This window comes from Pholcus phalangioides, unplaced genomic scaffold (assembly GCF_987345545.1).
Source record: "Pholcus phalangioides strain wild (caught in Gottingen) unplaced genomic scaffold, Ppha-v1.0 ptg000003l_1, whole genome shotgun sequence".
NCBI classification, from domain to species: domain Eukaryota; kingdom Metazoa; phylum Arthropoda; class Arachnida; order Araneae; family Pholcidae; genus Pholcus; species Pholcus phalangioides.
This window is the reverse complement of record NW_028301596.1, coordinates 13,819,153-13,831,791: the sequence shown is the minus strand read 5'-3', so window position 1 is coordinate 13,831,791 and position 12,639 is coordinate 13,819,153. Positions and strand designations below refer to the sequence as shown.

General features: G+C 36.2%; 1 protein-coding gene across 1 annotated transcript in view; it reads left to right on the top strand.

Moving 5' to 3' along the window:
* The window catches only part of LOC149088139 (agrin-like), a 344,527-nt gene that overhangs the window by 296,512 nt on the left and 35,376 nt on the right, over window positions 1-12,639 (top strand). The window contains exons 18-19 of the mRNA XM_089244905.1: window positions 3,582-3,780; window positions 3,992-4,204. Of these exons, the coding sequence (XP_089101031.1) occupies window positions 3,582-3,780; window positions 3,992-4,204 (412 nt within the window). The remainder of the gene's footprint in view (window positions 1-3,581; window positions 3,781-3,991; window positions 4,205-12,639) is intronic.

The window sequence follows — 12,639 nt, the reverse complement described above, 5'->3', positions numbered from 1 at the left end:
AAGATCATGCGGAATATCCTCCCCGATATTATCGTATAAACTTTCACTTGTGCAGCGATTGATTCCACATGATTATGACGCTCGACTCCGGTTCTCATTGCAGTTTCTAGCTCAGAATGAGCTTGGAATATCCTCTGGACAGACGAAGTTCATTTTCACTTGGATGATGCTGTCAATACTCACAACTGCCAAATTTAGGAACGAAACATCCGCACGCTGTCTTAGAGGTTCCGTTGCATTCACCAAAATTGACAGTATGGTGTGGAATTACTGTATCATTTATTCTCGGTCCCTACTTCTACGAGGAGTTACTTTCTACAGGTCCAGTGACATATTCGCTCACCGGGAAGCGATATGCATTGCTGTTGCAGAACAAAATTGTTCCGGCTCTGCAAGCACGTCACTGCCTTACAGACATACTCTTTATGTAAGACGGAGTCTCCTCCATACATTGCAGTGTGTGTTAAGAATGTTCTTGAGACATATTTCACAGACTAACGTGTCATCAGCCGGCACTTTCCTAATCTATGGCGTCCACGATCCCCCGGACCGTAATCGATGCGATTTTCGGCTTTGGGGGCATTTGAAACGTATGGTAAGTCGTGACAATCCAAGAAATTTACTTGACGTTAAAAGCACGTGCTGAACATTTCCCTGCACACACACATAATAGGGTCTATTATGGACGCCCTGTATATCAAATGAGGAACAGCCTTCAACATAGGTTGAATTGAAGATGTGTGTACGTATACACTCACTCCATTACTCTTAATTTTTCTGGCTGCCGTACGGTACGAGTCATGTAGTGCATCCGTGTTTAGGCAAAACTACACAATGATCCATGTTCAATCGCTAGCATGGAAATGTAATACTCGTCAGATAATAATAAGCACCCTTTAATAAAATCATAAATTTTCCAAGCTGTCATAACGAGATCCTACTGTATATCGAATGGAACACGTTCACCTGTGAAACAAATGGGAACGAAAGCAGAATATCTGCTTCAACGCTGTGGATTCTTTTAATATGCAGTTATTTATAATGAATATTAGTTGATTAAAATTCTTAACAAAGCCACAAAGTTGTGCATATATTGATAATTACAGGAAGCGTCAAAAATTTGCTGAAAATCTATATTTGTTGATAAAAAAAAATTGATTTATTTGAATAAACTCAGGATGAAAAGACTACTCATTTTAAAAAAAAGTCCTTAATTTTAACAATAAATGGCGCTGATACGATGTAAATCAAGCTGCTGGAATACACAATGTATGTCCATTGTCCATCCATCCGATTTATTCATGGCCTCATAAATATTACTCTTCAGCACCATCCATCGATGAATTTTGACAATACGTGATTGATCTGTTGCTCCATCAGCACTATTTATGTGGCATTTTTGTGTTATGCAAACTTTTTTTGGGAAATGTCTAAAGTTTAAAATCTTTTTAATTTAAAAAAAAAAAAAAAAAAAAAGTCTATGCGATTGATATGTTGTTTTTTGTGCAAACCGTACTATTTTTTATGTGAATTAGTTAACTATTTCCAAAATGTGTCGTCGACTTTCGTGTCGTATATTTGCAAAAAAAATTTTAAATATTTAAAACCATGCCGAATTTTATTAAAATAATTAGAATACCCTTATTCGCACAGATATGTGGAGTCTAAAATTGAGAACTTATTTTATTTTTTGTGTCATGATTTCTATAAAAATGTTCCCTCTAAATTATTTCAGCAACACTATACCTAATGGAGTTGAAATACGGTATTTAATTTTTAATTACAAATAATTCCAGTGAAATTCCATTTTGAATAGAAAGTCATTGAAATCGGATTTATTTAGTTATAAAAATAGATTAAAAATTCCCCCTTTTCTTTAGACGGCAATTTATAGACAATTAAGCACTAACTAACATTCTCTCACGTCTATTTATGCATATAAATTTTAAAAAATTATCTATGTATCTATGGTCAGCATTTACTTTTCATTTAATAGAAATGAATGTAACCCATAGAGTTCTTGGAAAGTGATGATTCCGCATTTATCACGAAACTATCATTTTTTCAATCTTTTATCAAGAATCGCTTATCTTTTGGCTAAATAATAACTAAGCTCGAAGTGAAATTAAAAATTTCATTTCCAATTCATTTTTTAATTAAGAGGTTAATTAGTGAGTAATTACATTTTAATTAAGCGAAAGAATTATTTACGACAAAGATTTAGAAAACATTTTTTTCTTGCTTCATTTGTTTCTTCTAAAACGCAATAATTTTTGCAGTTATGAAATTAATTCATAATGAGTAAAATTATTTGTTATCGCTACAATTTTAACTACCAATTAACGTATCCGACTACTTTCTTGTCGCTTTTCTATAAAATGGTACTGGAGTGAACTTAAATAACATTTTTTGATAGAAAGTGTCCCAAAATGGTGAAAACAATAGTAAATTTTTGACTACTATGTCATTTTCTGTGAAAGTCATTCTATGCCACATTTTGAGCAAAATCCATGTGATGTGACAAAAACACGATTGACAAAAAAAAATTCTATGCATGGAATGTTCTGTAATCTTCGCAGTACATTCAGCTAGTGGCGATGCAGGTTATGAACCAAAATCTAAAGGGTTGTATGGTATGCTTATATGAGTTACATTCAAAACTGTTGATGTACATATTAATTTTTTTCAAAATTTCATTCTACATATCGTCTATAACACACTGTAATTAAAAACAAATATATGTGATGGATATTAGATTTTGGTTCGTAACTTCAAAAAGTATGTAGTAAAATATCGCAATTATAACCTGAATAGATTTTTAGAAATCATGGGCTTCAAACGCAAGTAAAATGTCAAAATAGCATTAAATAACATCAAAAATAGCATTCTTCGTAAAGGGCGTTTTAAAGCTTTTATTCTCTCACTGTTTACCAGTGGTCTTCAAATGTGCCTCAATAGTGGTGTTTTGTGTCGTTCTGGCTGCGCCGCACCAAAAATTGTCCCGTTCTGGCCTCACCCTCAAAAAATGTTTTCTTGTTTAATTTAAAGCCAGAACGGGACCATTTTTTCAGGGTGAAGTCAGAACGGAACTATTTTTGTGAGGGTGCAGCCAGAACGGGACAATTTTTGGTGCGGCGCAGCCAGAACGACCCAAAACACCACTACTTGCCTCAGTTCACTTAAGTGATTTGTAAATGTGTGTCACTGAGATGATCTGTGAATGTGCCGCACTGCACTCAAGTGGTTTTGAACTGCACCGCCGTTCACTCCAGTGATGTGGAACTGCACCCCAATTTATTCAAGTGGTCTGGAAATGTGCCACTCAATTCATTTCTGACAAAATTAGGTTTCAGGTCACTCACCAAATCAGATGACTCCGAATGCAATATTTATCTTGTGGATCATAGGTTGTGCGTGCGTACCTGTATATATAAATATGAGTTTCTGTAGAAATACCGCATATCTAGCACGTGGGCTGAAAAGGTGTTGTACACCCCCTCCCCCTATTTAATAAGAAAACTTAGATGGAAAATTGTTTATTTCTTTTTTCTAGAGTGATTGATCTTTCTTTCTTACTACAGACAATTCAATCGAGGTGCCTTCTTTTTTTGGTCATTCATACCTGGAGCTACACCGTCTGCAGGCTTATTCGCGGCTATCCGTCGAGCTGGAATTTCGGACTTTTGCCAGCGATGGAATCATCCTCTACAACGGCCAGACTCCCAGTGGAGTCGGCGACTTCGTAGCTCTGACAGTGAGGAATGGTTTCGTTGAATTCAGGTAAGTGCATTTTTTTTTCTTTGAAAAATTACTGTAATGCATCTTCGTTGCTCCAGATATTGGTGCCGATGTTTGTTTTTTTTTCCCAGTGACGTATGAATGCGAGAATGAAAAGAGTTATGTAACTTTTGCGTAATAAATTTTGCTGCTATAAAACAGGCACAACGTCCAGATGGTATTTATTTCTTGTTTTGTATTTATTTTCTGACAGGTATAACTTGGGGAACGGTCCCGTAGTTCTCCGATCCCCGCAGAAATTACATCTTGGTAAATTCCACCGTCTGGTTGCGAAACGGTATCTGAGAGAGGGTACGTTGACTCTGGATGGACAGGATGACGTGGCTGGCAGCAGTCAGGGATCCTTGAAATCTCTTGACCTAACGGAAAACTTGTATCTAGGTTATGTGCCGTCGGAAAAACATGGGTGAGTGCCATATTCCCTTTTTTACACTTCAATCTATCCCTCTATCATTAACACATTTTTCGATGGGATAGTTAACAATAATATTGCTCAACACTGATTTTTTTCTTAAAGATAATTCAATGATTTTAGGACATGGCCATTTAGCCAATAGATCGCTCATTTTGATTCAAACAATCCACGTTCTCTTACTCGTTGAATGGTGTCACTATCTCGGATGCAAATAGGGTCACCGATTTGGGAATTCTCACTGACGAGCGGTTTAGGTTTTTTGAACATTGTTCAGCGGTGGTCAAAAAAAGCGAATAGAATGCTTGGTTTCATTTTCAAAAAGATCTCTTCGCGTTCTCCTAAAATCATTCTTCCGCTTTTCCGTGGCTTTGTTCGTCCTGGACTGGAGTATGCTGTAAGGTTTTGAAAACCATCCCTACAGAGGGACGTAGACTTAGTTGAAGGGGTGCAGAGAAGAGCTACGCGTGTCCTTATTGGCACACGGGGCTTGAGTTATGAAGAGAGACTTCATTTTTTTAATATGTTTGCATTGTATGAACGCAGGTGTCGGGGAGATATGATCGAAGTATTCAAAATTTTCAATGGGATGGATAGGATTGACCATGATTTATTAATTCGCCGTCAGTCGACTGCTTTTACAAGGGGACACCAGTATCGGTTGGTAAGGGACAATTCTATGTTATGGTGTCGCAGGGAATTTTTCTCTAATAGAGTTGTTAATAAATGGAAAGCTTAGGAGGTAGTAAATTGTAACACAATTGACACATTTAAAAAGAAATACGATAAACATGTTGGGGTAAATCGAGAAGCTATCCATACTTATAATGAGACAACCATAAGTATTATTGCGGGTATTGTATAATATTTCATCATGTGTATATATTGTTTGTAATTGCATTTTCAATTAGATTGCTGTATTTTTGAAATATATGGCATCCGTGTTTGTTATGGGCATCTTTTTCTCAGCCACCTCGTTGGGCATTTTGCCTGTTGTGACGTTGTATTTGTATTTGTAAAGGAAAAATTAAATTTCAATGGTAATACATAAGCAGTATACAAATCACATTGTTGAATGTACGCATTATCTCAAAAATTACAACAAATTCGGTAAAACATAACAACAGTTTCAAAATCAGCATCCCCAATATACCCTAAATCCATTAAAATTTCAATGGAAACACGAATTCTTGTTCAGCAGTGCGATATTGATAACGGGATTAATTTTATGAATGGTGTGGTGAATCAGCCATCTTAGATTTATTTCGAAAATATCTAATTAGAGGAAGGCAAGTGTCACATTATATGAGGCAAAATTTTTATTTCTTGTTTTCTCAGTGTATTTTTTCGTTCTTTCAATATGAAAAACTGATGGCAGTACTTATCGAACACACGAAACAAGCATCACTCGGACGTTATATGTACTTTAGTACCACAACACTTTCCGGCCTGCACCAGTTCATTAGAAATTCTCTGGATGAATGTTTACAACTTGCATGCACGATCCAAGTCTCGTTTACACGCATCATTTGATTTAGCGGTCAAGGATTGGGTTCTTAATTACAAAGTCGTCAAATATTGAAATTTATTCCAACTTAAGTAATAAAGTAGTGAATGTATTGAATGTTCATTGGATGATACGGGATCACGTCCACTGGTGCCTGCACATAGGTACTACGTAACTGAAACAATAAACCAAATTCTATTCCCCCACTTGTCTTTACTTGACAACTTTAATAACGTTCTTTCTTTCAAACCGAGCGTAACTCTGGTCTACTGCCATGGGCGGTTTACTACCGAAGTGCTGAAAGCGTGCATGCGTACTTGACAGTTTGAGTGAGTTTCTGGTGCTGTGCGTGAATTTTTAGTGCGCTAGTTTGAGTGAAGCGTAATGATTGAATATTAGTACCGTTGTAGGTCTGGTGCTCTCTGTGGCGAGACTTTTAACAGGGAGATCGGCTAGCACTCATAGGAGACCACAGAAAGCCAACTTCAGCTGACCATTGGGGCTACAACTTGATACTGGAATTCACGTAAACGATCCTTAATTTCATGAGTATCTTGTTCCACAGACGGCTACTTGTGGAGCGTATGCTCATTACAAGGATTGTTTTGTGTGTGATCTCTAGTTAACGTCTTTCTTCAGGAATGTCTGGGTACATTGTGTATACGTGGTGGGAGCAGCTAGCCATTTTGCGCGAGAGCGCTAGTTTAAAATGTGCTTAATGTGTTCTCAATATCTTTCTAATTTTGTATAATATTTCCCAGTGTGGCACAAGAAACGCTACCTCGTCATTATTTTCATGTGAATCATGTGGAAAAAAAATATTATAGCAAGAATAATTCATACAAACATATGCGAATGTAACATTGATCCATGAACCTTGATCCAGTCGCTTTCATCCCGCACTGCTAACTAGAAAGGACAAAAAATATATCACATCAGACCAGAATCAAATTTTTACCCCATGCCCAGCTTCATGGCTTCGGCTCAAAAAGGACGATTATAGAATTACAGGCGGACCTAGATAGGCCGATGAAGAAAACAAATGAAGGAAAGGACTGTATTTTAGAAGTCGGTAATTGCACATGTTTGTGTTGTGTATGAGAAAAGAATTTTTTTTCAAATTTGGGAGTCATAAAAACAATTTAAGCCCATGATTCAAAATTAATTAATTAAAATTAAGTTTTTTTTCCCCCGGGAAGCTGCAGGCATTATGCCACTGAACCTGTACAGACAAGAAAAACCGTGTGCTTTTGTGGGACGTCAAACTAGAGCTTGAGCGTCATTAGTCCAGACGAATCACTTCAACGTTATTGGCTGGATAGATAGATAGAACCGCTCACAACCTCGGACTGATGCAAAGCTACTTACTTACTTCCGTTACCAAGAGGCAGGGTTGTGTCGGAAAAATTAACAAAAATTAATAGTAGTGGCCCCCTTGCCCCGTGCTCGCAAGTACCAAATCACTAGCGTCGTTCTTCATGAAGGTACGCCACTGATCACCAAGAATTGAACGGTAATTCTTTATTTTTGCTGAAATAAAACTGGATGTTATAGATAGTAACAAAATTTTTGGAGAAATAAAAATAAATTTTATAAAAGCAGGATAGTGTGGGAAAGAAAACCTCAAAAGAATTTTTCCAGGAAGAAAATTAGGAGTTTGAAGATAACTCCTGAAGTTTTTGTGTTTTGTCGTTATTTTACGAGGATGTCACCAGCTTCGAGCAGAAACTTGTCGATGGCCGCTCGTCGTTCTTTCTTTGAGCTCATCTTCATTATATCTTCGAAACACGACTGGAACATTTCACATGTTTTGACATGTTTTGCTATGGCTGTCAACCGAGTCAGAGGAGAGAGAACCGTATAATGATTGCTTGAAAACATTCGGAGCCGTACTGTGGTTGACGCTATCAATTGTCTCAATCCTGATGACCGGAGTGCCAGTCGCTAATTGAAGTATATTTTTATCCGATCTTTTTCCTCTTCCCCAGAAGGCTGATTGAAGGGGCCCGTAGAACTAGACTGAGACTCTTCTTTAGAAGCTTGCACTCAAGAGTTCTGGAAGTTTCCCTCCGTTTCTAAGATGTGGAGATGGAAGCTGTTGGGATTATCCTTGGGCGACCTTTTCGGGTGTCAAGATCGAGATTTATTGTCACTTTCGATTAAATCCGAAGATCTTTCTGAGTTATTCGCGCCTGGGGTTACAGAATTATAGGTTTCTCGTTATTATCCGGCTTTTTCTCCCGGATATATTTTACGTGTTCATGAAATTTCTTCAGAACATTCTTCGGAATGCGTGTCATATTAGAGTAATTTTTACTAGATTTTTTATATACCTGTTCTGGTATCTGTGTTTTATTTCGTGGTATTTTCCCCCCACCGGGGTTTGAGACATGAGATTTCAGTCTCTTCACCTCGTCTTTGGAAGGAACTACATTTTTTGTAATTTACTGGGGGAAATTTCCCCCAATTTACTCATACAGGGTACTGAGTACTTTTAATGTGACAGTGACCGTTGAAAGTTATACAGAGCACCGAGCTCAAAAAAGCCCTATTCTCCTTCATCTTGGAGTAACACAATATTACATTGGTATAAATTATGGCACAAAATGATAATCATAAAATGATAATATTAAAGAGAAAAGAAAATAACATTTGTTACGGAAAACTGTCTTATCCACCAGTTTAACAAACATTTGATGTCTTCTTTCGGGAAACTGTCTTAAACACTATCTCGAAAGAACTATCGAATGTTTGAATATTTACAAAAAAACATATGAATAAATAAAAAGCAATATATATATATATATACATGCAAGCGCGCACACATTTTTCAAAACTCACAGACATATTTTGTGTGGAGTATGTTGTTAGGCATTAGATGTTTCAGACACTCGCGCGAGCATCATAATTCGAGATCTCTCTCAGATGTTGGTTACACGACCTTTCTTGTTTATGACCTTCATAGACGTCACCTTCAAATCTTTGTGCAGATCTGTGAGGCGGAAAATTTCTGGTGCTCCATTGAAGCGCCTGAGGACACGATTCTGGAATCGTTGTAATTTGTACATGCTGCTCTTAGATGCGAAAGCCGAAGCACCATATGTTAACACTGAGTGAATGATTAGTTCGCACATCAACACCTTGCTCTTCGAACTAAGTATAGGCTATTATAATATTTATTCTACCATCCGTGCTCTTTGAAATTTTAAACACAAATTTTTTTATGTTTAGTCACGGCTTAAAAAATTTTTAACTAACAAGTTTTTTTTCAGGAGAGCTGAACAAGTTTGTAATATTTTTTATAAAAACAGAGTTTTATATCAACACTAAATGCTCTCTAATGCTAGCAAACAAGTTTAAACTCATGCATTTTTACACTCAATCACCTGATTCGTCTCTTCTAAAATCTGAATGTAGATGGCAGCACCCCCAACAAGTATACCTCAGACAACGTGGATATGTTAAGAGCTGAGTTTCCCAACACTTTTGTTCAATCGCCCCTTCTTCAGAAATTATTTGTACTCACCACCCCAACGCAAGCCAACCCATAGGATCTTATGCAATACCCGTAGCTTCTATCGCCCTCCTCCCCCCGATCCATTCCATCGCCTCCAGCCGATGATATTGCTCAATCACCGCGTTAGGGAATGAATAATTTATACGTACAAGCCCTTTCTGACATGTTCATATTCGTCAGTAATTCCTTATATCAATATTTACGAGATTCCTGAGTAGTTTTGAAATATTTTTCGTTTCCACAGGCCCATGCAAAATGAAAAAAAATTTACTCACATTAAAAAATAAATGTACAACAAAATTCACTAAAAACAGAGAGAGTTTCTCATTTACAATCTTTACAAAGATGACAGCATCACTAAATATACATATACCCACTCCAAATTCCATATATAATATTTTAAACACTTCCCATAATCTGCTAAGCCGAGTCCCGAAGAAACGAGATAAAAATGGGTTTGAAAGTGCGTTTCAGCATTTGCAATATTATACATCGCGTTCAGACGAACAGGAATCAACTCTCAAGCAGGTTTGCACCTACATCAAAGAAATTGCTCATTTTTGCGCACTGGGTTTTACCAATACCTTCTAGAGCAGAAGGTATTGGTTTTACCCACTCCACTTTATCAATTTTCAATTTGTTCACCGTAGAGTTCCACTGTCGGTCTGGAGCCAAACTCTAGAACAATAACCTTCAATTTTCAAAGTGCTTACCGTGGAAGTAGTTGAAAAATTTCGTGGATCAATGGAATGAGAGAAATAACATACGGACCGACAGAAAATTAATAAGTAGAAATACCGTTGAATCCCGTTTAAACAAATACCGTTGCAGCGAGAAAAAAAAATATCGTTTTAACGAATACTTTTCTAATCCCTCAGATAAGTTTACATAGGAGCAATGCCAAAAACCTGGAATTCCTTCATAACGAGATTTTTCGTTACAAATGATTTCTTAATGAAATGATTTATCCGGTATCTTGACGCGCAATAAAACGACGTTGAAAATAAATAAATAGGAGAAAATTTTGGGATCGGCAAAAAATAAGTAAACTGGAAAAATAACTTGCCAACTGGCGAAAAAATAATCAAATAGTATAATTTGAAGGTCTGCAAAAAGTGAATAAGCTGGAGAAATAAATAATTTATGGACCAGCAAAAAAATACATGAGTGAGAAAAGTAATTCGCGGTCCGGCAAATATATATGTCGTAAATATGAAATAATTTGCGGAAAGTCAAAAAATAATAATTATTGTGATTAAGAGAAATAATTTGTGCACCGGCAAAAAAAAATGAATAAATGGGAGAAATCTGAGATCATGTGCAGTAGCTATATGAATTGTGGAAATATTTCACAGACCGGCAGCATATAAACACGTCTTACATTCACTCGAGTGACGGAGATATTTAGCGTCTCGTGATTGGTCTCATAATGAATGATGAAGCAATACATCACTTTTGGCGGAGTACTTGGCGAAAGTTTATTCCCCCCCCCCCACCCCCCTTCACGTTGTTCATACGAAAAGTTGACAACGCTGCGTTCAAGCAGCTCCGCCGTGGCGTCGACTAAAAAGCGCCTAAAGAGAGATTTTTCGAAGCTCAGTTCCGCCCCCCTCATTTGTGAAAGAAATAATTTTAGAATTTATGAAATGAATCCAGAATTTAAGAAGAAATGAATCCAGAATTTAAGAAGAAATGAATCCAGAATTTAAGAAGAAATGAATCCAGAATTTAAGAAGAAATGAATCCAGAATTTAAGAAGAAATGAATCCAGAATTTAAGAAGAAATGAATCCAGAATTTAAGAAGAAATGAATCCAGAATTTAAGAAGAAATGAATCCAGAATTTACAGAATTTAAAAGAAGAAATGAATCCAGAATTTACAGAATTTAAGAGAAGAAATGAATCCAGAATTTACAGAATTTAAGAGAAAAAATGAATCCAGAATTTACAGAATTTAAGAGAAAAAATGAATCCAGAATATCTGAAAGAAATAATTCCAGAATTACTGGAAACTTTCAATAATTTGCCGTCCCTCCCCCGTTTGATCGAAGAGACTGTTGGCTACTTCAAGCCCTGTCGGCCTACTTGTTAAGATTGCCATGGTCTGGTTCACTAATTTCAAAAAATAAACAGTTTGTCGGTCAGAAATATTTAACAAGAATTTGTTAGATTCCCCCCCCCCCCAGAACGACAGGTGCGGTCGCACCGGACCCAATGCTCTGTGAGGTACCGAACTCACGGTAAATTGTATTGGGGACTTTCACCAATTCTTATATTATTTCTTTCATTAATCCTGGAATCATTTCTTTCATTAATTATGAAATTATTTCTTTCATCAATTATAAAATTATTTATTTTATCAATTATAAAATTATTTCTTTCATCAATTATGAAATTATTTCTTTCATCAATTATAAAATTATTTCTTTCATCAATTATGAAATTATTTCTTTCATTAATCCTGGAATCATTTCTTTCATCAATTATGAAATTATTTCTTTCATTGATTCCGAATTTTAATATTCTGGAATTATTTCTTCCGTTTATTCTGAATTTTCATTAATTCTGTAATTACACATTTTCTGTTAATTCTGAAATTTCATCAACTCTGGAATTGTTCCCTTCATCAATTATGAATTTTTATCAATTCTGGAATTATTTCTCCCATGAATTATGAATTTTGCCATTGGTGCTAGAATTATATCTCAATTATTTTCAATTTATAAATTCTAAAATTTTCATTATTTTCGAGAAATGTTTCCTCTCATTAGTTTAAGATTATGATTATCATATTAAATTATTATTAAGATTTAAATTAAAGTATGTGTTTAAAATTTTTTATATGGATATTTCTCAGCATTCCTGCATATTCTGAAATAATGGATGCCGATTCCCTTCCTCCACGAAATACAGTATTTATATAATCGGAGAAAAGAGGGTTCTAAACATTTTTGATGCCCCGAAATTGGTGAGATGGACCTGCAATTATTTTCGCACCGGGCCCCAACTTCTGGTAAGGGCAGCCCTGGGAACCCTGCGTTAGAACAATCCCGTTTTAAGACTCTTCTATTACAAATAAACCTATTGCTAAACAATATCAATCTTACGACTGTATAAGAAGACATCGCTTTTAATCGGCAGGACTCGATGGAAATGGGCTTGCCGTGATGTCTCAGTAAGGCACCAAGGATTATGAGCTTGAAAAAAAAATAGACTGTGTCGTTGACATAATGGCTTTCCCGGTGCATCCTCTTCATTGCACGTTTAAAGCTCCGAACTGGCAATCCAACCATGTTTCTCTAGACCGAAACTGGGAGGAATTCCTTTCTCCGGGAAAATTGCCAAATCCGTGTGTAGCAGGTGCAGATTATGATTCTATATGATTCTCCAATGCTAACAACTCAT